Source organism: Plecotus auritus (genome assembly GCF_963455305.1).
Source record: "Plecotus auritus genome assembly, chromosome: 2".
NCBI classification, from domain to species: domain Eukaryota; kingdom Metazoa; phylum Chordata; class Mammalia; order Chiroptera; family Vespertilionidae; genus Plecotus; species Plecotus auritus.
The window spans coordinates 1,106,113-1,131,980 of record NC_137771.1 but is presented as its reverse complement, the minus strand read 5'-3'; the positions used below and the strand labels follow the sequence as shown (position 1 = coordinate 1,131,980).

Below are 25,868 nucleotides of genomic sequence, written 5' to 3'. Positions count from 1 at the left end.
GACGGAGGGGCAGGCGGTGGAGCGAAGGCTCGGGGTCCCTGACCCCTCGGGCCACCCAGCTCCTCCCCGCTGGGCGCTCAGGGGCACCATCCACAGCACGGCCGTGGCTGGGCAGAGCCACAGTCCCACCTGCAGAGGAGGAAGCTGAGGCCCGGCGGCAAATCGCGGTCTGGAGCCCAACCCCCGCTAACAGCCCGATTCACCCTCTCGGCTCAGGGCCCAGCACTGACACCGGGGGCTCAGGGGGCGGGGCGGGAGGCTGATCCAGAGCAGGCCTGGGGGGCACAGGGCTGGGGGCGCAGGGCCAATGGGCTGAGCGCTGTGAGCACTGACCACGCCCCCTCCCACCACAGGTGCGTGAGGACTGGACATGGCCTGGCGGGGAGCACGGAGGTGATGTCGGCCCAGGAGCTCGTGGCCTGCCTCTGCCGGGAGGGGGACCAGCACCTGGCCCTGGGGGAGCCCCCGCTGGCCACTGCCTTCTACCTGGCTGCCTTCAGCTGCCACGCCCCCTCCGCGGTGAGGAGCGTCCGAGCGGCCCTGGCCGAGGCCCGGGGGGCACCCGTGGTGGCCACGCTGGAGGCCTGGTGCCGAGGGGAAAGCCAGATCCCCGCCATCCACTGGGATGGCATGGCCGTGGTGTCCCTGACCGGGACCCTGGCCTGCGCCTTCCTGGCCACGCTGTGCCCAGACCACCCGGCCGCGGCGCTGCACTCGCTGGCCGGCCTGCTGGCCCGCGGGCGCCACGGGGAGGTGGTGCGGCGCTGCGGCGCCCTGCTGGCCGCGCACTCCCAGCAGGGCCTGGAGCTGCGGCTGACCCGCGCCCTGGCGCGCGTCCTGTCGGGGGCGCAGGTGGACGCCGGCCTGGCCGACTACCTTCAGGCCTTCGCCTCCGTGGCTGACCGCACCGTGGCCTTCGTCCTCACCCACCAGCGGCCCTACCTCCCCGTGCTGGTCAGCGCCCTCCAGGGCCACGTCTCAGGGCGGCAGCAGGCTGCGGACAGCGCCGGCCAGCAGGAGGCCGACGGCCGGAGACTCCTGGCTGCCCTGGACCCCGGGGGCACCTGGAGCAACGCCCTCTCCCCCGAAGTCCTGCTCCGCGGGGGCCGGTATGAGGACTGCCGGGCGGCCTGCAGCCGGGCCCTGGAGGCCGACCCCGCCGGCAGCGGATCCCAAGGTAGGCGTGCGGTCACGGCCCCTGAGGGTCAGGGTGAAGGTCACGGCAGCCATTTCCTCCCAGCACAGCCAAGTCCCGCTTATGCTGGGGGAGGGGGTGAGCTGAGGCCGGGGACACCCCAGTGACACGTGGGCAGGCCCCTGCCCTGGCGGAGCACCAAGAAAAGAAGCAAACAAAATAAGCGCTTTGAGAAATGGAACCTGCCAGGTGCGCCTCTAGCCGGGTGATCAGGGAGGGCTTCTGGGAGGAGGTGTCATTTCAGTCCTGCAACCAGGGTTCCAGGTTGCTGAGGAAGGAAGAGCGTGGGTGGCCGTGCCACTGAGTGGAGCTAGGGTGGCTCTCAGGGGGAGGGGGCAGAGGGGGAGCGGAGACCCTGAAGGCCGTAGCCGTGGCCACGCCCTCCTGGCCACGAAAACCTTCAGATTTGACCCTCCGACTAGGAGAGCCGTGGGAGGGCTTTGCTCGGTGGAGTGAGGTGCTCTGGGTTACACCTGTAACGTCTGCTTTGGCTGCTACGTGCCCAACGTGCCGGGGAGCTGGAGGGAGAACTGAACCTCCAGGGAAGCCCAGAGGTGATCCAGCTGGGGGGGGGGGGGTCCAGGATGGGGGTGGTCCAGGCGGGGGGGTAGGGGGTGGCCCAGGCAGGGGGTGGTCCAGACTGGGGGGAGGTGGTCCAGGCAGGGGGTGGTCCAGGCAGGGGGTGGTCCAGGCCGGGGGGTGGTCCAGGCCGGGGGGTGGTCCAAGCAGGGGGTGGTCCAGGCAGTGGGGGGTGGTCCAGGCAGGGGGTGGTCCAGGCCGGAGGTGGTCCAGGCCGGGGGGTAGTCCAGGCCGGGGGGTGGTCCAAGCAGGGGGTGGTCCAGGCAGGGGGGGTGGTCCAGGCAGGGGGGGGTGGTCCAGGCAGGGGGTGGTCCAGGCAGGGGGGGGTGGTCCAGGCAGGGGGTGGTCCAGGCAGGGGGTGGTCCAGGCCGGGGGGTGGTCCAGGCCAGGGGGTGGTCCAGGCCGGGGGGTGGTCCAAGCAGGGGGTGGTCCAGGCCAGGGGTGGTCCAGGCAGGGGGTGTTCCAGACTGGGGGGAGGTGGTCCAGGCAGGGGGTGGTCCAGACTGGGGGGAGGTGGTCCAGGCAGGGTGTGGTCCAGGCCGGGGGTGGTCCAGGCCGGGGGTGGTCCAGGCCGTGGCGTAGTCCAGGCCGGGGGTGGTCCAGGCCGGGGGTGGTCCAGGCCAGGGGTGGTCCAGGCTGGAGCATGTGCCCTGACCAGGAATCGAACCATGACCTCCTGGTTCATAGGTCGTTGCTCGACCACGGAGCCACACCAGCCGGGCTTGATAGGCATTTCACTGACGCCCCGTAGCCTCCCTTGGAGGGGTTGCCAAGGCCACACGGTGTTCGTGGTGGGCTGGAATCTGGCCCCCGGCGTGCTCCTAACTGCCCCCCACACTGCCCCCCTAAAGGGGACCCTGCAAAGGGGACAGGAGGCAGCAAGAATGAGGCAACTTAGGAGCCTGCGAGGGCCTGGCAGGGCGACGGGGAAGGCGAGGGCATGTGCAAGACGGAGACGAGATGGGCGCCGAGAGCCGCCACGAGGCGACCACGAGGAGCGGACAGGAGTGTCTGCGGAGCGCGCCCGGGGAGGTCAGGGGGACCCCGGCGTGGGAGGGGACGAGAGAGAACTGGAAAGTGAGTGGGCAGATTTGTTTAAGGAACTACACTAGACCAGACACCCTGACATGCTCCCCCTACAAAAAGTACAAAAACGCGCAACAGAACCACAAACAATCCTGGGTTCGTGCGCGAGTGGGGGGCCCTCCGAGCCGGGAGCAGGAGGGTGCGGCGGCGGGGAGCAGGGCCAGGGCACGGCAGGCTGGGGCATCCTGCTTTCATGACCCATCGTGACCCCGCCGAAATTCAGGGCCCCCAAGGCTGCAGCCTCGGAGAACCCCTGTGCCAGAGAAACTGCCCCCCACCCCCACCCCACCCCGGGGGACTGGCAGGGAGCGGGTCTGTCCTGCCCCGGCTCTGACTGGATGGGAGGAGACCCTTCCCTAGGAATCGCCGCCTTCGTGAGCCCTGAGTCCTCTGTGTCCCAGGGAGGCACCTTGCCGCCACCGGCAGCGCAAGCTTTTCACCGATGTCGTTTCCCCGTAGTGAAGGCATTCCACCCTCACGGTTACTCAGCGAACGTCCCGCACACCTGGAACACACCTTCTGCCCTTTGGAAAGCGCTCTGGCCTTAGGAAGCAGACACACAGGGACGAGATGCGGAGGAAGAGTGGCTTGAACCCAAATCTCCCGCCCTGTGCCTTTGCTCCTGAGCCTTTATCTTCCCAAAGGGCAGCTGTCTCCTATGTGTTCACGGTTTCTCATTAAGAACTATACAGAGCCCTGACCGGTGTGGCTCAGTGGGTAGAGCGTCGGCCTGCGGACTGAAGGGTCCCAGGTTCGATTCCGGTCAAGGGCATGTACCTTGGTTGCGGGCACATCCCCAGTAGGAGGTGTGCAGGAGGCAGCTGATCGATGTTTCTCTCTCATCGATGTTTCTGACTATCTATCCCTCTTCCTTCCTCTCTGTAAAAAATCAATAAAATATATTTTTTTAAAAAAAGAACTATACAGAGCCCTGACCGGTGTAGCTCAGTGGATAGAGTGTCGGCCTGCGGACTGAAGGGTCCCAGGTTCGATTCCGGTCAAGGGCATGTACCTTGGTGGCGGGCACATCCCCAGTAGGGGGTGTGCAAGAGGCAGCTGAATCGATGTTTCTCTCATCGATGTTTCTAACTCTCTATTCTCTCCTTTCCTCTCTGTAAAAAAATCAATAAAATATATATTTTTTTAAAAAAGAACTATACAGAAAGATAACACCTATCAAAAACCTTCCAAAAAATCATACTTGATGGAGATATTTTGGAAGCCTTCCATTTAAAATGAAGAATGAGGTGGCTGCGAGCTCGCCCATGTGTCCATCATTACACTAGAGATCCTAGCCAAAGCAATAAGATAAGAAGGGAGAAAAACATGTGAGGCAGAAAGGAAGAAATGATGTTATCATTATTCCACACAATGTACTTAGCTACGCAGAGACCCCAAAAGAAACCACAAGAATGTGTTAATTATAGGAATAGAATTTATCAGGATATGCAGAAAGCATTTATACTTATAGACACCAGCAAGAAATAGAAACTTTGTGGTTTAAACATAGCCCTAGACCAGTGGTCGGCAAACTCTTTCGTCCACAGAGCCAAATACCAACAGTACAAGATTGAAATTTCTTTGGAGAGCCACATTTTTTAAACTTAAACTTCTTCTAACGCCACTTCTTCAAAACAGACTCGCCCACGCCGTGGTATTTTGTGGAAGAGCCACACTCAAGGGGCCAAAGAGCCGCATGCGGCTCGCGAGCTGCAGTTTGCCGACCACTGCCCTAGTTGGTTTGGTTCAGTGGAAAGAGAGTCAGCCTGCGGACTGAAGGGTCCCAGGTTCAATTCCGGTCAAGGGCACATGCCCAGACTGTGGGCTTGATCCCCAGTGTGGGGCGGGCAGGAGGCAGCCAATCAATGATTCTCTCTCATCATTGATGTTTCTATCTCTCTCTCCCTCTTTGAAATCAATAAAAACATATTTTTTTTTAAAAAAAAGAATGACACATTTAAAAAAAACATATAAAACTTACTATAGCAACAGAAAATAATTTACTTCAGAGTCATATGACCTTATGGAGAAAACCATAAAACTTTATTAAAAGATAAAAGATAATAAAGAGCAATGATATGAGTAGAGAAAGATTTGATAATATAACAGAAGAGCAGAGGACCAATAATAGACAAGATGAAGGAAAAGAGGAGAAGGGAGCGGGGAGGAGGGGAGAGAGGGGAGAGGGAAGAGAAGGGGCGGAGATGGAGAAGAAGATGATGGTGAAGAACTTTCTCTACCAGTTAATGCAAAATTATACTAATGATATACAGTGGTTCTCAACCTCTCTAAGGCCGCGACCCTTTAATACAGTCCCTCATGCGGTGGGGACCCCCAACCATAACATTATTTTCGTTGCTACTTCATCACTGTCATTTTGCTACTCTTAATGAATCTTCATGTAAATATCTGTGTTTTTCAATGGTCTTAGGGCCCCAGGGGTGGGCAAACTTTTTTTTTTTAAATATATATTTTATTGATTTTTTACAGAGAGGAAGGGAGAGGGATAGAGAGTTAGAAACATCGATGAGAGAGAAACATCGATCAGCCACCTCCTGCACACCTCCTACCGGGGATGTGCCCGCAACCAAGGTACATGCCCTTGACTGGAATCGAACCTGGGACCCTTCAGTCTGCAGGCTGACGCTCTATCCGCTGAGCCAAACCGGTCAGGGCGGTGGGCAAACTTTTTGACTCGAGGGCCACCATGGGTTCTTAAACTGGACCAGAGGGCCGGAACAAAAGCATGGATGGAGTGTTTGTGTGAACTAATATAAATTCAAAGGAAAGGAGCGGAGGGGAGAGCAAGAGAACCGGATAGAACAGCCGGATCCGGCCCGCGGGCCGTAGTTTGCCCACGGCCGTCTTAGGCTCTGCAGCAGCGGTTCTCAATATGATAGAAGGCTGTTGGCTTGAGGGATAGAGAGAAATGGCACAAACTGGGCCAGGAACAGAGCCGCGTGTCTCCGGAACTTAACGTGTGAGCGTGAGCATCGCAAACCCACAGCGCAAGGGAGAAGCATCGCTCAGCGGATGATGCTGATTCTCGGCCTCCAACCCTGCAGCAACGCCGAGTCCCCGGGGACCACGTCAGTCGCTAAGCTGTGCGCCACGAAAGCACGGGAGACTGTTCATTAAGACTTCTGTGAACATCTGGGCTTCTTACGATACAACAGGGGGAAGCCAGAGAGGAAAACAGGATACATGTGACAAAATTAAACGTTTTAAACTTCTATTTTGCCTCCAACTGTCGGAAAGCGAAGGGACAAGCCGCCACAGAGAGAGGATATTTGCAAAATGTACCACGGGCAAAAAAAAATAATAATAATAATACCCAGAGTGTCTGAAGCACGGCTGCACGTCAGACAGAAAATGTAAAACCTGGTGCTAGAGCCGGCAAAAGCGTCTCCCCGCACGGAAAACGCAGATGGCTAACGGGCACGCGGGGAACGTGCAATGAGACGAACGCAAGGGAAGACGAGGTTCCGCTTCCCACCGCCAGCCTGGGGAGAAAGTCTTTCCAAATAAATGAGCCTCGCCGGTAATGGGGAAAATGGAAATTAAACCAACAACGGGGTAGCCTCTGACACCCCTCAGGTTGCCTGGACGTGAGAGTCTAACGCTGGAAGAGCCCGCTTCCAGGAAGGGTGGGGGAGCTTGACCCGACGGCGTGCCCCGCAGACAGCAAGATACCACGGGGACAGCATGCAAAATGCCGCCATCTGGGAGCCGGAGCGGTGACCCGGCGCGGCAGGAACGGGGCGGGGGGGCTGGCCCTTGAGATGTGAGGCCGATGGAAGGCGAGATGTGCACGCGTGTGGGTTTTTGACTGAGGAAACTCTTCAATCCAGGTTTTGTGTGTGTTTTTTTTAAATATATATTTTTTATTGATTTCAGAGAGGAAGGCAGAAGGAGAGATAGAGAACCATCAATGATGAGAGAGAATCATCAGTTGGCTGCCTCCTGCATACTCCCCACCAGGGATTGAGCCCACAACCCTGGGCATGTGCCCTTGACCGGCATCAAACCCAGGACCCTTCAGTCCCCAGGCTGACGCTCTATCCACTGAGCCACACCAGCTAGGGCTCAATCCAGGTTTTATCCCCGTAAAACAGAAGGCGGCAGTTTCACTGGTTGGCGATGTCACAGGATAGAGTTCAGGCTGAAAAAACGAGTGGCTGGACAGTTAGAAGGGAAGTCCCGAAGCGGAGGAAGCCACAGAGGGGGTGAGACCTGGGGGGCTGGGGTGGGGGGGTCCACTTTGAATCTGTGTATTAAATCCACGCAACTCCTGGGCTGAGTTAACTGCACGTGCAAGGGAGAGGCGGGTGGTCTGGAAAAGGCAGCAGCTGGAAGCTGTAAGAACGTAATGGGGATTTCAGCTGCTGCTCGCCAAATAGACAGAACACGGGGTTTGACTCCCTCCAATTTACCTGCCTGCTCGAACCCACGTGTTTTCTCTTCGGAGGAACATAACCGATCCCAGTCTCTACAGAGAGCATCAGCCAGATGTCTAGTGTACAATAAAAAATGGCTAGACATAAAAAATAAAATAAAATAAAATGTGAGCCACGGTCGGGAGGAAAAGAAGTCACTAGAAACCGACCTCGAGAGGACAAGACAGGTGCTGAAATGAGCACACTGAGGACTTTAAAGGAACTATCAGTAGTACACTGAAGGACTAAAGGAAAATCTAGCCGTCATGAATGAGCAGATGTGGAATCTCAGCAAGTAAGTGGAAACTATGAATACTCTAGAATTAAAAGCACAATAACAGAAGTGGACAATGCATAGCATATTGGAACGACAGAAGAGTCAGTGAGCTTAAACTTAGAAATTATCCAATATGGCAAACCAAGGGAAAATGTACCGAGCCTCAGTGCCCGGGTGCCCGGTGGGACAACGTATAGAAGCCTCATGTGTGTAACTGGGGTCTCAGAAGCAGAGGAGAGAACACACATCCATGTGGGTAAAGAAATAACGCCCCCCCCCCCCCGCCAGGCCCCAAGGGCTCTGCACCTGGTGCAACCACTCGGATCCATGAACTCTTGTGCAAATCGGCGATACGCGTTCATTTGTCAGGAGTTAGTAACTGATGGGAAAGGCTCAAAGTTTCTTTTTTTTTTTTTAATATATTTTATTGATTTTTTACAGAGAGGAAAGGAGATGGATAGAGAGTTAGAAACATCGATGACAGAGAAACATCGATCAGCTGCCTCCTGCACATTCCCCACCAGGTATGTGCCTGCAACCAAGGTACATGCCCTTGACCGGAATCGAACCTGGGACCCTTGAGTCCGCAGGCCGACACTCTATCCACTGAGCCAAACCGGTTAGGGCAAAGTTTCTTTTTTTTTAACAAATATATTTTTATTGATTTCAGAGAGGAAGGGAGAGAGAGAGAGAAACATCCATGATGAGAGAGAACCATTGATCGGCTGCCTCCTGCATGCCCCATATCGGTGAGCATGCCTGCAACCCGGGCATGTGCCCTGTCCGGGAATTAAACCAGGACCCCCTGGCTCATAGGTCAACCCTCAACCCCTGAGCTAGGTCTTTCATGTTGGCCACCAGGTCTAGACAGGGCGACCTGCTGGGGGCTGGTTCGTTGGTGGGTTGGCTTCAGGGTGCAAGATGTTTTCTTGAGTTGGCTCTGGGCTGTGGCGTGACGCTCGGCCACAAGGCAGAGGGCGGGGCTGCGGCCGCTGGGCCGTCACGCCTGCCCGTTTCCGCGTCCAGGGCTGTTACCGGCGTGGCGGCCGTGTTAGGTGACAGGGAGACGCGCTGAGGATTCCCAAGGGGTGCACAAAGCTCTGAAGTGGAGGCTCTGCGACCCGGGATGGCGGGGGAGGGGGGGCTCTGGGGGGGGGGCGCTCTGAGAACGGTCCCTCGCAGCACCTTCCTAACCTGTCATATGGGGGGAGGGGTCCCCCAGGGCCCTGAGCTCCCTGCCCAGCACTGAGGTTTCTGAGATTCCCTGACAGTACGCCCCTGCCTGGGGCGCCGTTGGGACGGGGTGGCCTGGCTTTCTGCCCTGACATGAACCCTCACCGAGTGACACACCCAGCAGGCCCTGCTCCAGGCACTGGGCACACGCTGACCCATCTCATTCTCGAAGCTCTGTGACCGCAGACCATGCCATCCCATTATAAAGCAGAAGGGGAAACTGAGGCCTGGGAGTTCAGTCAATGGCCTGAGACCCCCCCCCCCACTCTTGTCAGTGGCATTGGGTGTGCCCGCCCCTCTTTCCTGGGCCTGACGGGGGACACCTCTGTGTCAGAGAGGGCAGTGTTGAGTCCCGGCGTAGCCCAAAGAATACAAGAAACAGCCCTGGCCGGTGTGGCTCAGTGGATAGTGTGGGCCTGCGGACCAAAGGGTCCCGGGTTTGGTTCCGGTCAAGGGCCGTACCTCAGTTGCAGGCTCCTCCCTGGCGGGACCCTGGTGGGGTGCATGCAGGAGTCAACCCATCGGTGTGTTCCTCTCTGTCTTTCCCTCTCTCTCCCCCTCTCCCTAAAAATCAGTGGGAAATATCCTCAGGTGAGGATCAACAACAACAAAAAGGACAGAGAAACAGTGGTGACGCGGCCCCTGCCAAGGTCACAGGGTCAGACCTCAGCTCTGACCTGGAGCTGACCCCAGGAGGAGGCACTCACCCCTAAAATCCACCATTGAAGGGGGGGTGGGGGCTGGGGGAGGGGTTGTAACTAAGTTTCCATGTTGGCTGAGCAGGAGAGGGACGGAACCCAGGCTGAGCAGTTTGGGGAAGTACCCGGGGCCGCTGCCCCGCCTCCTGCCCGCGCTCCTCCCCGCGGGAGCTGTGCGGGAGAGGCCGTGGGGAGTCCAGAGCCTGGACGGTTGGGCTTCGCGGGGGGGGGCGGGGGGGGGCTGGTCACTAGGTCCTCTGCTCTCCCCCCAGGTGAGCGCCTGGCCGCCCTGCTGGTCACCCGCGCGGCCGCAGCCTTCTTTCTGGACCGAGGGGCCCAGGACCTGCTCCGGGACCTGCACGAGGCCTTCAGCGAGAGCCCCGCGGGCGCGCGGAGGCAGTTCGAGGCCGTGCTCTCGGCGGGGGACCGGGAGCGGGTGCTGGCCCAGGTGCGGGAGGCCGCCGACGTGGGGTTCGCCCACTTCCAGGAGGCCGTGCGGAGCCGCCCCGAGCTCCGCGAGGACTCGGGCCGCGAGCTGCTGGCCCCGGTGGCGCGCGCTCTCCGCGTCCTGTTGCGGGTGGCGCCGCCCGGGGCGCGCCCGGCCCTGGGAGCCCGCCTGGCCGAGTGCCTGCTGCTGGCGGGGGACGCGGAGGGCGCCCGGACCCTGTGTGAGCGCCTGCTGCGCTCCCGGGACCGCGCGGGCAAACGCGCCGGGGACCGTGCCGGGGACCGAGCGCCTCTGCTGGCGCTTCGCGGCTTCTGCGCGCTGCACGCGGGGGACGCGCCGGGCGCCCGGGAGGACTTCCAGGCGGTGGTGGCGCAGGGCCCGCCGCACCCCCGCGGCTGCGTGCGCGCCCTGTGCGGCCGCGGGCTGCTGCGCGTGCTGGCGGGGAGCGCGTTCCTGGGCGCGCTGGACTATGTCACCGCCTGCCGGCTGCAGCCCCACGAGGCCCTGTTCGTCGCCAAGGCCTTCGTGCCCTGGAACCAGCGGGGGCTGCTGCTGACGGTGCTGCGCGAGGAGGCCCGCAGCATGCTCCAGCGGAGGCCCGACGCGGGACCCGCGGGACCCGCGGGACCCACGGGCGCGCGGGGCCGCCAGAGCCAGGCCGCGGAGACCGAGGGCTCCGCCGAGCAGGACAGGTAAACACCAGCCGGGCGCTCCCAGGCGGCTGCATTCTGGGCTTCTGCAAGGCAGCCCCGCGCTGCTTCCAGAAAGGAGGCGGGGCGCCGGGGCCCAGGCCTTTTTTTAAAATATATTTTACTGATGTCAGAGAGGAAAGGAGAGGGAGAGAGAGAGAAACATCGATGATGAGAGAGAATCGTGGATCGGCTGCCTCCTGCACGCCCCACACTGGGGATCATCGAGCCCACAACCCGGACATGTGCCCTGACCCGGACTCCAACCGGGACCTCCTGGTTTGCAGGGCGGTTCTCACCCACTGAGCGATGCCGGCCGGGCGCCCAGGCCTTTTCTATAAGGACTGACTGACAGAAAATTAGAAACTCAAACACGGAAATGGCAAAATAAAACGCACCCCTCACCCCACCGGGGGCATCCCTTCCAGCTGGTTCTCTGTGCGTGAAACAGGGTGGCAGACGTGAGGCGTGCTGTACCGGCAGGTCACCCCCACTTTGTGCTCAGTGAGCGTGAGCACGTCCTTTGTCACGAGCTGCGTGTCCCGCAGCCCAGGACCCCCTCCCCCCCGGACCTGCCTCCGGCCCCAGCTTCTGTTCTTGGCTACAAGGCACCCGGGTGCTCCACCCTGCTCTGCCCCTCACGCCGAGGCCCAGGGGCTCCTGGTCGGGGGGGGGGGGTGGCCCCCTGAGGTGCCCTTAGCAAACTGCCAGCTCAGTGAGGACTCCGCAGCTGTTTTGAGCAGAAAGCACTGAGCTGGGGGCCTTCTGGGGGGCGTGTGTGATGTCACCACCTCTCTCTCTCTCTCCCTCGCTCTCTCTCTCTCTCTCCCTCTGCCCCTGGTTGCTGTGATTTGCTGGTGAGGGGCACCTCCACGGGTGTGGTTGGGGCCCTTTAGATTTGTTCTCTCTGGGGATTTTCACACCCCAGGGTGCCCACCCCTTCTGGCAGTGGGAGTTCATTTCCCCTTCCCAGGGCCCCAGGAGCAGGGCCTGGTGTGTTTCCGAGCTCTGCCCCGCACGCCCCTGAGCTCAGCAAGGCCGGCATGGTTATCCTGCGTTTGCAGGGAAGGAAAGGAGGGCAGGGTTGCCGGGGTCAGCACCCGGCCTCCATTCTCCCATCTGTAGGGTGCCTGCCCCACAGGGTCGGGGAGGGGGAGAGGGGGGAGGGTCCTTCCAGCAGCACCTGGTCTCTGCCGCCCAGCAGAAGGGAGCTGCCCGGGCCAGGTGCGTGGGGTAGGACTTGCCTGTGGCCAGGCTACCTGGGTGTGTGTGTGGGGTGGGGGGTGTATGGAGGGGCCTGCGCTCCCCCAGCATCTCTCCCTGCAGGGACGCCCAGGGCGTGTACCAGCTGGCCACGCTGCTGATGGAGCTGGACACGGAAGACGAGGTGTCCCGCCTCCTGGCGGCCGACGCCCTGTACCGCCTGGGCCGCCTGGACGACGCCCACAAGGCGCTGCTGGTGGCGCTGTCCCGCCGGCCCCAGGCGGCCCCCGTGCTGGCGCGGCTGGCCCTGCTGCAGCTGCGGAGGGGCTTCTCCTACGATGCCAACCAGGTGAGGCGGGCCCCTCGCTCTGCACCGGCAATCTGGGCTGGGTGTCTGCCCCCCTGCACTGGGGATACGGAGGGAGGGAAGAGTGCCCAGCAGCCAGCAGGGGCACGTGGGGTCTCTTTGGGGTGGGGCTGCCTGAGCTCCAAGGTCATGTCCACCTGGGGTTCTTGCTCCACCCAGACCCCCCTGTCTCCCACATCACGGAGGAGGAGGCGTCCCTCAAGGACCCTGAGACACCCCCAACTCCCGCCACCCAGCAGAGAGGAGTAGCCCAAAGGGGCGCTCACACCTCCCGCACCCCAGCCTTCCCTAGGGACTCACAGTCTGCCCCACTATGAGCCAAGCCCCCAGGAGCCGCACCCACCACGAGCTGACCACGCCCTTGTTGGCCACGCCCCCACAAGCCACACTCTGTCATGAGCTATGCCCCATTGGCCAGACCTCCGCGGGCCACGCCCCCATGGGCTACGCCCACCCCCCAGTGGCCACGCCCCTGTGAGCCCGCCCAGCCAGGAGCCTGGGCATGCAATGGGATAGGTAGGGCACAGGAGTCACTGCGGGGACCTTCCTGGCCCTGCAGCTGGTGAAGAAGGTGGTCCAGTCCGGGGACACGGCCTGTCTGCAGCCCACCCTGGACGTCTTCCGCCCGGAGGACCGGCAGCTGCTGCGGAGCCACTGCCACTCACGGGCCCTGGCCATCCTGCGGGCGCAGCCGGGCGGGGCAGAGGGCGAGGCCCACACCCGGGAGGCCATCGCCTACCTCTCTCTGGCCATCTTTGCTGCAGGTAGGGGCTGCCTGCCCACCCATGGGGGCCCCCCTTCTGTGCCAGGTACATGGGGAGCCTCGGCCTAGCTGGGTGTGGGGGTCCTGGGGGTCCAAGGACGCCCTTGGTTCGTGGGTCCCAGGGTGTGTGCACCCTGGGAACATCCATGGGGCCGGCAGGGAGTGGCCCGCTTGCTGAGCTGGGCCTCCCCACACCCTGGGCCCAGAGGGTAGGGGGGACCACCTGAGGGTAGGCCGTTCTACCAACTGTGGGAGGTGAGGGCCCCGCCCCCCTCAGCCCCCTCTGGAAATAGGGGGCTCTCTCTGTATGTGGCCTCCCGGCTCACTCAGCCAACCCGCTGGTCCCGCCCTGGGTGCCGGGCAGGGGCCTGGTCAGAGGGTCGCAGGGGACAGGGAAGGCACATTCCCCAGGACCCACAGTGAGCTGGGGGCTCGAGACTCCGCGTGGACTTGGAATCCGGATGCCATGCCCACGGGGTACCTCCTCCCCACCTGGGATGGTGGCGACGCCCCAGTGGCAGGAAGTGGGATGAAGGGAGCTAATTCCTGCACAGCCGGGGCCGGGGCCGGGGCCGGGTGCAGAGCTGGGAACGGGACACAGCCCGAATCGTCCCGCAGGGCCCAGAGCACGCCTCCCGTGTCCATCGCTGGACACACGCTTGGAAGGAGCGTGGAGGTGACCGCCTCTTCGGGGAGAGGCCGTCTGGAGGCCGTGCCTGCCCTCCTGGCACCTTCGTGCTTGTGCCCATTACATGCCCAGCCCCGAGGACCTGCCTCCTGCTGGCCCCTCGCCTGCAGTGCCCCCTCCTCTCGGAAGCCCCTCTGACTGTCCCAGGCGCCACCCTCCTGTTTGGGCTCTCCATGCCCTGCAGCCAGACTGCCTGCCCTGTGAGCTCCCGAGGTGGCCCCACAGCTGCTGCACCCTCTAGTCCTCCCCCCGTCGGGCACCAGGAGGGGTGCCGTAAAGGCTGGATGAAGAGGGAGGCACTGTGCCCGCCTGTCGCCCATCTGTGGCCAGCGAGTGGCCCTGATGCCACCCCCCCCTTCCTCCAGGGAGCCAGGCCAGCGAGTCCCTGCTCACCCGTGCCCGATGCTACGCGCTCCTGGGCCAGAGGAAGACTGCCCTGTTCGACTTCAACTCCGTGCTGCGGGCCGAGCCGGGGCACGTGCAGGCGCTGTGCGGGCGGGCGCTCCTGCACCTGGCCCTGGACCAGCAGCGGGTACAGCCCCACCCCTCCCCGGGCCTGGGCAAGCGCAGTGGGGCGACGCTTTGGGGGAGGTGCTGCCTTCCCCCTCAACCCCCAGAGAAGAGCGGGAATAGGGTCAGGCCATCCCGACTGTGAGATGCCCATCATAACCCCCGCTGCCCGGGGCGCCGAGCCTCGTGGACACGTCCCAGTGTCGAGTCTCCCTGGGTCAGCATGGACGGGACACGTGTGCTAACCCTCAGGGCCACCAGGGGACCCCCAGCTTAAAATACTGAGACCTCGGCTGCATCTTGGTGCTACCCTGACTGTCTACAGGAGGGCCTGTGGATTCCCATCGTCAGGGGGCAGGGCAGGGCGGGAGGTGTTTCTCAGAGGCAGCCACAGCCGAGTGGCCGGGACAGGGCACCTCTCAGCCAGCAGCAGTGTCCCCGGCAGGTGACTGCACTTGGCCGGCTGCCGGAGGCTTCACGGAGGCGAGGAGGCGGGGGGGGGGGGGGGCCTGCTGCAGAGGGGCCGGTGCTCCCAAGGCCCTCAGCTCCTCCTCTGGGCTGACCGCCCCCCCCCCCCAGGCTGAGCGGGCAGGGGCTGGACTGCCTACCCTCCAAACACGTGACACGCGGGACGACCCCCACACCCGCCCCGTCTGCCCTGCAGGAGGCCGTGGCCGACGTCCTCTTGGCGCTGAGGCTGGACCCGCGCACGGTGGTCCCTGAGCTCCGCTCCCTGAAGCCCGAGGCCCAGGCCCTCATCGCGCAGGGCCTGTGGTCCTGCTGCCGGGGCCTCCTGAGCCGGCGGCCGGGCCCTGGGGCCCCCCTCGGCGACAGCGACATCCAGGGCCTCCTGGCCGCGGGGGAGGCGCTGGTCGAAATGGACGCGGGGCAGCCGCGCGGGCACCTCCTCCTGGCCGACGTGCTGGTGGCCCTGGGTACGTGGCGGCCAGGCCTGGGGACGTGGTCTCTGTCCCTCTGTCCCCGCTCCTCTCACCCCTGGAGTCCCTTCTGTAAACCGGGAGAGACCCTGACCCAGCGGCCTCTACGGTCCCTCCGGCCAAATCCCAGGGCCCCGGCCTCGGTCCCACGAGCCCCCTGTGTGCACATCGAGGAGGAGGAACAGGCGGGGAGGCGGGGCTTCACACCGGCTCCGGCCCTCCGTCACTCGGGCGTGAATTCCACAGATGTTGGCCGGGTGCCCTGGGCCCAGGGTCCATCCAGGCGGGGTCTTTTGCCCACATGTGCCCAAATGGTGGCCTTTCCTGAAAAACCCTGAACTCGTTTCAGCACTAACTTGAAAGGGGGGGGGGGGCGGATCCTCGGTGCAGCCTGCATGTCCCCCCATCGGTCATCCCCGACTCCAGTCCTGCTCCGGCCCCATGCTGGCTGCTGCGGTGGTGGGCGGGGGAGGGGGGGCGAGAGCAGACCCATGGTGAGGGGCTCAGAGTCCTGCTGCTCGGCCTGAGAGACGTGGGCTGGGGCGCTGGTAGCAGGCACGTCCACGTGACCAGCCTGCATCACCGTGTCCCCCTGCTCCTGGCTGTTCCCGCCGGAGCTGAGCCCTTCCATCAGCCCGCTGTTCCCGGGCCAGCACAGAGCAAGAAAGACCGTAGCGGGCTCCCCAGCCCAGCGGCCGGCGAGGCCCACCTCTGCCCCCCGCCCCAGCGCAGCCCTGACTGCCCTCCCCAATCCCTGACAGGCAGCTATGAGGAGGCGGGCGCCCGCCTACGGGAAGCCCTGCGCCCCACCCCGCCCTCAGAGGCGGCCCGGGCCCGCCTTGGCCTGCTCCACCTCAAGAAGGGAGATGTGCTGGCCGCTGCCCGGGACCTGCAGTGCCTGGCGGAGACGGACGCCGAGGACCTCGGCTTCCTGCTGAGTCTCCTGGAGGCCTCGGAGCGGCAGGGCCTGGCCCAGGTGCGTGCAGCACCCCAGGGAGCCCCACGTCTGCCCCCCCCCCCAGCACCACGGGCTCTCAGGGCAGCGCTACATTCTCTGCGTGCTGATTTCAGGTGGGTGTGGGGTGGGGAGGTGAGCCAGAGGCTCCCAGGGGTCACCATCTCAAGCTACGTTCTCACAACACCAGAGACCTCCAGCTTCTTTGCACAAGGCGGATAAGCCACAGGTGACTTGGGTGGGGAGAGGGAGGGGTTCCCTCCTCAGAGCCAGGCGAAACCGGCCAGGAAGCCCATCCCAACCCCAGGTCAGGTGGGAGAGACACCCTCCTCCCTGGAAGAGCACAGGTGGGGGGGGGGTGGGGGGCGTCTCCTGCAGGTGGAGACATGCTGAGCGGGGTCACTGCCTCTTTGGCTGGCTGACTTTTCACTCCACTCTTTATCCCACAAGAATGTATGAGCACCTTCCTTCCGCCAGGTGCTGGGTGTAGCCACAGCCCTGCCCTCTGGCCCTTGAACTTCAGGGCAGGCAATGGGGTTCGCTTCAGAGTGTCAGTGTTGCAGACCCTAGAGCAGGGCAGAGGGCTGGCGAGGTCGCACTGGAGGTGAAAGCAGGGTGGGGAGAGAGGTCAAGGCACCAGCCTGGCTGTAGGACGGAGCTCAGAATACTCACCCAAGGGCCCTAAAACGGCGCTGCTGACATGAAGGGGGGGCGGGGCTGGCTTGGGGGAGAGGTTTCTAGCCTAAGCTGTCATGGAAGCCAACCTCACAGGAGCAAGTGGGCCCTGGCAGGGGGCAGGCAGCGTGTGGTCGGTGCTGGTCTGACCACCTACCCCTGCGTGGTGGGAGGCCACAGGGTAGGGGTGGAAGCTGCCCTGCCTCCCCTGCGTGGGGATTCAGCCTGCGGGGCGGGAGGGGGAGGGACCACTCTAGGGGACAGTGTGCTTTGAGCCCAAGGACTGGGCACTCGAGCCCCGTGTGGCCTGGGCGCCCATGCTCTAGCCCTCAGGTCCGCCAGGAGGAGAGCTGCACTGGGTGTTGGGGCGAGGGCTTTATTTAAAGAGGAGCTGGCTACATGCAAAGAGCGCAGAGCGATGGGGAACGCTGCCCCCTAGGGCGGGGGAGCCAAGGGATGAGACAGTGTCTCCGGGACCACGAGCGCAGGAGGAGCCGCAGGGCGGGGACCTCTGGGGAGGGGCCGGGGTTTTCGGGGCCGCCGGGGACTGGTGTCTGCTGCGAGGAGAATCCGCACCACGCGCGTCTGTTGCCCAGCGACTAGTGCCGATCCGGAAAAGGACCGGAAGTGCTCACGCCCCGCTTCCGGAGGCACTGCGCCTGCGCGGCCGGTGGCCCCGCCCCTGAGCCAGGGCCGCGCGGAGCCTGTCGGGAGGGCGCCGCACCTGCCGGTAAGTGTTACGCGACCGGAAGGCGAGCTGGGCTCCGCGGGTCCCAGGCCGCCCCGCCCTGGGAGGAGCCCCAGCAGGGACGCCGCGGACATTGGACGCTGGTCCCGCGGCCCCCTCCCCGCCTGGACCAGTGCCCGCAGACTGCGGCGTGCTGGGTGCCCTGGGCCTTCCCGGACACGTGGCGCGGAGCGGCATTAGTAGCGCCCGGCTGCCTAGTGAAGAGGGAGGGACGGGGCTCTGATGTGCCCCGTTCCTCGGTGGGGGCCGCCGTGGGCTCCGGAGGGAAGAGCCGTGTGAGGCAAAGGGTTGTCCGCGGATGGCTGGAGGAGGTTTGGAGGGGGCTGCAGGCGACAGGGACCACAGCCCCGGGTCGCGCTGGCAATCCCGGCTAAAGTGCAGGAGGACGGAGCGGCCAGCATGGCCCCACCTGTGACCTCGTCCTGTCCCCACTGTGACCTCGTCCTGTCCCCACTGTGACCTCATCCTGTCCCCACTGTGACCTCGTCCTGTCCCCACTGTGACCTCGTCCTGTCCTGTGACCTCATCCTATCCCATCTGTGACCTCATCCTATCCCACCTGTGACCTCATCCTGTCCCCACCTGTGACCTCGTCCTGCCCCCACTGTGACCCCATCCTGCCCCCACTGTGACCTCGTCCTGCCCCCACTGTGACCTCGTCCTGCCCCCACTGTGACCTCGTCCTGCCCCCACTGTGACCTCGTCCTGCCCCCACTGTGACCTCGTCCTGCCCCCACTGTGACCTCATCCTGTCCCACCTGTGACCTCATCCTGTCCCCACTGTGACCTCGTCCTATCCCCACTGTGACCTCGTCCTGCCCCCACTGTGACCTCGTCCTGCCCCCACTGTGACCTCGTCCTGTCCCCACCTGTGACCTCGTCCTGCCCCCACTGTGACCTCGTCCTGTCCTCACTGTGACCTCGTCCTGCCCCCACTGTGACCTCGTCCTGTCCCCACCTGTGACCTCGTCCTGCCCCCACTGTGACCTCGTCCTGCCCCCACCTGTGACCTCGTCCTGCCCCCACCTGTGACTGGCTCTGCAGGACCCTAGTGAGAAGTCCACCAGTGCTTGCTGACCTTGGGCTGCTGAGGGGGCACAAGGACCAGGCTGGGCAGGGATGGTGTTTGGTACTGTCCCCAGGGCCAGGCAGGATGGGCAGGGAGAGGCCCAGAGAGGGGCCTGGAGTGGAGGGAGGGTGGGAGGGAGCAGGCTGCCCAGTGAGCAGCAGTCGGGCTGTGAGAAGGGAGAGCCCGGGAGGAGTCGGGGTGAGGAGGCCTCTGAGCGGCCCGTGGAACAGCAGGGAGGTACCTGCTCCAGACACGGCAGCTCCTGCAGAGGCCAGGTGTGAGGGGCCGAGACATCCGGGCTGACCGCACCGCCCCCCTCTGTCCCCTCTGCAGGCTGCAGCCCGGGAAGCCAGCACCCTCCTGACCTCGGGGCAGCCTGGGCAGGCGCTGGGCTACTGCTCGCTGGCCGTCCTGGCCGGTGGCGGCGGGGCCTGTCACCTGCGCCTGCGGGCCGCCTGCCTGGCCGAGCTGCGGGAGTGCGGCCGGGCGCTCAGAGACCTGGACCTCGTGCTCCGGGAGGGCGCGGGGGACGGCGACCTGCCAGTGAGGGCGGAGGACCTGTGCGCCAGGGGCCGCCTGCTCCTGAGCCTGGGGGACGAGGCCGGGGCCGCAGCGGCCTTCACCCAGGCCCTCAAGCTGGCGCCCGCCCCAGCCCAGAGCAGCCTGTGGGAGCGGCCCGGCCGGGCCCCCGCGGTCCGGGTGTTGCTGGGCCACGCGCAGCGCTGCCTGGAGGAGCAGCGGTACGAGGAGGCCTGGACGGCGGCCGAGAGCGGGCTCCTGGTGGACCCCGAGCACTGTGGCCTGAGGAGGCTGAAGGCGAGACTCCGGAGGGAGGCAGCCTCGGGCTGCCGGCTCCACTGACCTGCACTGCCAGGCCCAGTCACGGGCCACCCTGTCATTTCCCCCAAACCAGGGAGGTGCTGACCCCACCCTCCCGGCTCTGAGGTGCATGGGTCGGCAGAGAGAAGGGGGTCACGCTGGCCTGGAGCCCAGAGCCCCTCCCTGCAATGGCCCCCCGATCCCTAAGGCTGGGCCTTCGTGGCCCTGGCCTGGGGTCAGCAGGCTGGACAGGATGAAGGCCAGGCCTGGGGGCCCTAAGGAGCTGGTGCAGCCCCTCCCTTGGCATGAATCAGCCTTTGACCCCGGCCTAAGCCAAAGACAAAAACGCCCCAGCTGGGGCCTGCGGCTGAGGCCCTCCTTCAAGTCATCCTCCCGGGCAGCCCTGTGCCCACACCCACCACCACCCCCCCATGGCGATGATGTGGCCCCTCCTCCCTGCCAAGCAGAGGGCCGCCCTGATGAGCAGAGAGGCTGGCTGCTTGCTGATCTGGCCGAGCTGGGGCTGTAACGGAGCTTCCTCTGTGGATGGAACTCGCCGCCCTGTTTGCTTGGAAAACCCTCTCTCCTGGGGAGTGGAGGAGCCCAGCCCCCGAGACCCTGTGAAGTAGTCTCACCCCGTTTGGGAAGCAGGGGCTGAAGGTGCAACAGCAGCACAGGGTCACAGTCAAGTTCGTGGGTGAGTGGGAGCCACACCCCGGCTCAGGGCGGGTTCCTCAACGGAAGACGGCCCGGGACCTGCAGAGGGTCTCAGCCTCCCAGCCCGGGACCTGCAGAGGGTCTCAGCCTCCCAGCTCGGACCTGCAGAGGGTCTCAGCCTCCCAGCCCGGGACCTGCAGAGGGTCTCAGCCTCCCAGCTCGGACCTGCAGAGGGTCTCAGCCTCCCAGCTCGGACCTGCAGAGGGTCTCAGCCTCCCAGCTCCCCAGGCAGCGCCCGTCCGTCTATCCGGCCCCAAGCCCTGCCCTCCCGCCCAGCCTGCCTGTGGGATGCCCCCACACCCAGTGCAGGTGGACATGAGGGCTGACCATCACCCCGTCGTCACGCCGCGCGCTGCAGCCGGCACCGCACGGGGTCCTCCCGAGCAATATGCCAGGGTGGGGCTGACTGAGGCCAGTCAGACTCTGGCCCAAGACGAGAGGAGGCACCTGCTGGCACGGGCCACCACGCACCCTCCGAGGACACGTGCACGGGGCGGAGCCGGTGGCATCTCCCGACCTCGAGACACGGAGGCTGGAAGCCTCTCACCCCTGCCTGCGTGGGAAACAGCGTGTTGGTTTCAAGAGGAAGTCAAATCTGGAGTTACAGAATTTTGGAAAAATAACAACAACAAAAAAAATGGGAAGTGTGACGCCTGGGGGAGACACAGCTTAGAGCCCCAGGCAGAGACGTTAGGAAAAGACCATAAAGAAAACCAGAAGGCGTGGCTGATAGCAGAAAGTGGTAAATTAGGAATAGAAAAATAGAGGAGACTGCTAAACCGGAAATGCGATTATTCAAAAATACAATGAAACAGCCGAAACCGGTTTGGCTCAGTGGATAGAGCGTCGGCCTGCGGACTGAAGGGTCCCAGGTTCGATTCCGGTCAAGGGCATGTACCTTGGTTGCGGGCACATCCCCAGTGGGAGGTGTGCAGGAGGCAGCTGATCGATGTTTCTCTCTCATCGATGTTTCTAACTCTCTATCCCTCTCTCTTCCTCTCTGTAAAATATCAATAAAATATATTTTTTAAAAAATACAATAAAACAGGTGAACCACCAGCAAACAGGAAGGAAGGAAAAGCGCAGACACGTGTCCTCCCAGCTGTTGACAGGGACGCTCGCTGCCTGGGAGGCCGGGCGCTCGCTCACCGGGGCCTGTGCTGCCAGTGGGGAGCGCCCCAGACACGTCCCCGTTTGCAGCCCGCGTTGGGGGTGGACCGGCCCTTGTGATTGCGACGTCAGGATGCAACTCAGCAAAAGCCGTCGGGAGCTTTGAGGAACAAGATTCATTGCTCACGGGCCCTGGAGGCTGCATGGAACGTCGGGGCCACAGGGCGAGCTCGGGGGGCTGGGTCAAGGGGGGTGTCGGGATTTCCGGGATCCCTCATTATTGGCCAATTTGGCACATTAACGAGGGAATTGGGTCTCGAGACTGGAGGCAGGGTCACCCGCAAGGGCAGTTATCTGGGCGCCCAGAGTTTCCTGAAGGGAACTTCGGGGCGGTTTGGCTGTTGGCACAGCTGGCAGCATGTTTATTGGAGACGGGTGCCCTCTGACACGGCCGCCCTCTGACACGGCCATCAGCAGCCTCATGCCAGGCACTTAGACTGCAGACACGGCGTTAAAAAGTGACCAGGACGGAGTAACAGGACGTTGAGAGAAGCTACGCGATTACTTCTCTCAACTCTGTGCAAACGGATCTGAAGGCCCGGGTGACATGGATGGGTCCCTAGGGAAATACTGTGCAACTGCACTGACCCCAGGACAGACAGAACTCTCAGGACAATCCGTGGCCGGAAGGAGAAGGCCGGAAGGAGCCCCCATGCCCCCCAGCAGGCCCAGGCCCGGGCGGTGCCGGGAGTGGACGGGCCTTTAGCACACAGTCCATCTCGGGTCGCTTTAAACTCCTTCAGAGCCGAGAGGGAAGGGTTCCAAGTTCTTTTCTGAAGAAAACGTCATCTCCACGGAACGGGCGCCGCGGCAGGTTCAGTTCGGAAACCCTCAACGAAGCACCAACGAACCAGACCCAGCCCAACGGCACCGGGAAAGGACCAGGCCGGTTCCGCTCGCAGGGCGCTGGCGCAGTTTACCGTAGCGATGGAGGAAAAGCACGTCCCGTGACCGCCGTGGGGTGCGCCGGGCACGCGGTAAATCCACTCCGACGTGCTGTGTCCCTGCACCTTTGGGTCCCTCCTCTGCGTAACGCGGGGCCAGTCCCGGCCTCCCCAGTTCATCCACCGCCGTCCAGCCCTGGTTGGCGTCCCTTCCGGCCGTTGGCGTGAGCCAGCGCAGTCCATTCAGCTTCTCCGGCAGGTGCACCCCCGTTAGTACAGCCCACCCAGCGTGGTACCCCTCTGCCTGGGTCTGAGACCCTTCGGCTCTGTTCCCGCACAGAATTCCCAGGTTTCTCACTGTGACCTAGGAAATCCTGAAACGGGGGGGGGGGGTGCATATGCTCTTTCCTCCCGGATCAGCCTTTGCACTTGACCCCCCCCCTTTCCCACATGCTGAGATCCAGCCCTACTTACAGCAGGTGGGAGGGGGGGGACTTGAATAGGATGAGCACCCCCTCCAGGCCCCGGCCCCTGCAGGGTTCTCACAGGGTCTGGGACGAGAACAGGCTGGTCTCCTCGGACGCTGGAGGACAAGCTGCTTCCGCTGGGAAGAGGGCTCCACAGACTCGGGGCTCGAGGTTCTTAGCTCCATCCGAGCCGGACCAGACGGCCCCTCCCTGTGTCACGGTCCCGTTCCTTCCCATCAGTGCCCTAACTTGTCATAAGCAACTGGGAGAGGAATTTGTGGATGGACCAGCATTGCCGTCAGCCGCGTGCGGGATGGAGCCTGCAGCTGACGGAGCCGCGCCAGCCCTGTGCGCCCCACGAGGGTTCTTGCGGGGCCGGCGGCTGCGCTCTGATTGCTGTGCCTTCGGCTGCGCGTTCCGGGACCCCAATGGGTGTGTCTCTCCCGTAAGCGCTCCAGGAAGTGGCCGCACAGCACCATCCTGGGGCTGCCAATGGCTGACCTCGTGTGCGCGCCACGGACCTCCCCACCCCGTCCTAGCTCAGGCCTGGTGACGGACCACTCCTGGCATCAATGTGAGTGTTGTCAGCCAGACCACCAGGGGACAGAAGCCACACCAGGGAGCCAAATAGCGAGAATGCCAGAACTGCCCGGCAGTGTGGCTCAGGCTGAGCGTCGACCTGTGAGCCAGGAGGTCGCAGTCTGATTCCGGGTCAGGGCACAGGCCGGGGTTGTGGGCTCCATCCCCAGTGGGGACTGTGCCGGAGGCAGCCAGTCCATGATTCTGTCTCATCATTAATGTTTCTCTCTCCCTCTCCCTTCTCTGAAATCAATAAAGATGTTTTTAAAATAAAATAAACACGCCATTGTTTTAAAAAGAGAAAAAAGAATTGCTAATGAGCACGGGCTGGGTGGCCCAGTTCGTTCGAGCACTGTCCCGATGCACCGAGGTCGCGGGCTAGATCCTGGGCGGGCACGTACCAGAAGCAACCAAGGAAGGCATTGGAGCGGAACGGCAACGTTTCTCCCTTCCCCTCTCAAGTCCATCCTATATAATAAAGAGCCAATATGCAAGTGGTCGTCACGCCACAGTAACTCCGTAACAGCTCAGACACACAACACTGGGGGGAGAGGAATGGGGACCAGCCAGGCTGCGGCCGGGAGAGGGACAAGCCGCACACCCCATGGTCCTGGGCACCAGCACCTGCACCTGCAGCCCAGGACAGGGACAAGCTGCCTGCCCCGCGGCCCCCGCGGTCCTGGGTACCAGTGCCTGTGGCCCAGGTGAAGCCGCCCACCCACAGTCCCCTGCAGCTGCAGCCGGCCCGGGTCCTGGGTGCCTGCGGCTGGCCAGAGAGAGGGAAGCCCAGGTCCCGGGTGCCTGCGACTGGCCGGAGGAGAGAATCCTGGGTCCCGAGTGTGGGGCGAGGCAGAGGCACTTAGGGGCAATCAGGCCAGCAGGGGAGCAATTAGGGGCTATCAGGCAGGCAGGCAGGTGAGCGGTTAGGAGCCAGCAGTCCTGGATTGTGAGAGGCAGTCGGACATCCCCCGAGGGGTCTTGGATTGGAGAGGGTGCAGGCCGGGCTGAGGGGAACCCCACCCTGTGCACAAATTTCATGCACCGGGCCTCTAGTCAGACAATAAAAGGTATGGCTCCTGAGTTAGAAGGCATTAACTATGGAAGCTGGTACAAGTTTTAACTGGGATCCCGGAAGCAGTGACTGTAGGGTTCAGAGGTGACGCCCCGGCCTCTCCATCACCCCGACCCTCGGCTCAGAGACAAGCTGCCCTGCCTGCACCCCAGCTCCCTCACAGGCGTCTCCTGAGCACACCTCTCCTTCACAGGGTCACTCTCCCCTGACTGACAGACCTTGCCGGGGAGGGACCCGTGTCCCGGCTGTTGGGCCGCGCTGGTGGCTGGATGAGGGAAACCTGGGTGGATCCTGCGGAGAGCGGCTACAGCGTTTGGACAGGTTTGATGAGAGGACACAGTCCTCTTGTGGCAAAGCCACGTGCAGGGGATGTGGGCTGAGGGCTGTGGGCTGCGGGCGGTGCAGAAGTGCTGCCAAAACAAAGCTTGGCAGAGTTCAGGCGCACGTCATTGAGCGGATTCGAAACCCGCCAGGACGTTGTAAACATCTGGACCACACCCTTCCTTTGCCTCGTGGCATAAAATCTGACCATAACACAAAGACTCGGCTTGCAGGCTGTGACACTGTCTCTCCATCCGAGGGCAGCGTCCCACCCAGACCCAGCTTTATTCTCTTGTCTGGCTTCTTTAATCCTTCACCGCCCCCACCCCCACCCCCAGGTTCACCCCTGGCTGTGCTGAGCGCGGCACAGATCCGACCACCGGGCCCACCTCCATCAGGCCTGAAGCAGCGACAGCTGAGCTCTGACCAGGCCTGGCCCCCACCAAGCCCCGCCCCCACCCAGCCAGTGCCACTGGCCCCTGGGAATCGGGGTCTGAGCCTCAAGTCCCCCAGGGTCGAGGAGGCATCCGAGCCCTGTTAGCCCTGCCCACTTCCTTCATGATCGGGGCCCCCTACCTCCCCTGACACTCGGCTGGGCCCCCACAGCCCTCACTGGAGACTAGAGGGAAAGGAGCCCACGGCGGGGCCTGGGCAAACCCCACTGCCAGCCTGTGCCCTGGCCCTGACCTCGCCCCTCGGGCAGGTGGCAGCGTGGAAGGGTCTGGCTTCCTTCCCAGCAGTCCCGCAGCCCTTTGGACTGAGGGGTCAAGGAGCAAAGGAGAGGGGCTCAGGGGTCAGGGCCAGAGGCTCTGGAAGGGGCACCCACTCGGCAGGAAGCCTGGGGCCCAGGAACTGCCCCCTCCCCCACACCAAGCCCAGACGGAACTCGCTGAGGGAGCAGCGGGTCAGCGCCTTGGGGACCCCCCGCATCACAAAGGAGGCTCGGAAGCTCGAAGCCACTGGCCTCACGGAGCCCCTGAAGTCACTGCCCTCCCGCCCCTGGGAGCCCCTCCGCCGGCCCTGCTCCCCAAAACTCTAGGCCATCCCGCCCCAGCCTCTGACCTGCCCTCGGGTGACGGCCGTTCCGAGTGACCTGAAGGTGAGCCGGTGGAGGGCCTGCCGGCCGGTCGGGCCAGCTGTCCCGGGCTGCTCCCCGAGAACCCCTCCAGGCGCCCAGCCCAGCCCTGGGGCAGTGGGGCATTCTGTGTGCCCCTTCCCTGGGACCTGGGCCCGGAGCTCCCGGACACAGTTCCCTCCCGTAAGGGCCCTCGAGGCCGCAGCT

General features: G+C 63.3%; 1 protein-coding gene across 1 annotated transcript; it reads left to right on the top strand.

The window, feature by feature from the left end:
• Positions 1–396: 396 nt before the first annotated feature.
• TTC34 (tetratricopeptide repeat domain 34) lies at positions 397–24,872 on the top strand (the record flags this gene model as incomplete). Its single annotated transcript, XM_080655934.1, has 8 exons — positions 397–1,177; positions 9,777–10,644; positions 11,968–12,193; positions 12,771–12,975; positions 14,028–14,194; positions 14,837–15,111; positions 15,876–16,086; positions 18,891–24,872. The coding sequence occupies 8 exons, from the start codon at positions 397–399 to the stop codon at positions 19,416–19,418; spliced, it is 3,261 nt and encodes a 1,086-aa protein (XP_080512060.1). The 3' UTR covers positions 19,419–24,872.
• Positions 24,873–25,868: the final 996 nt, after the last annotated feature.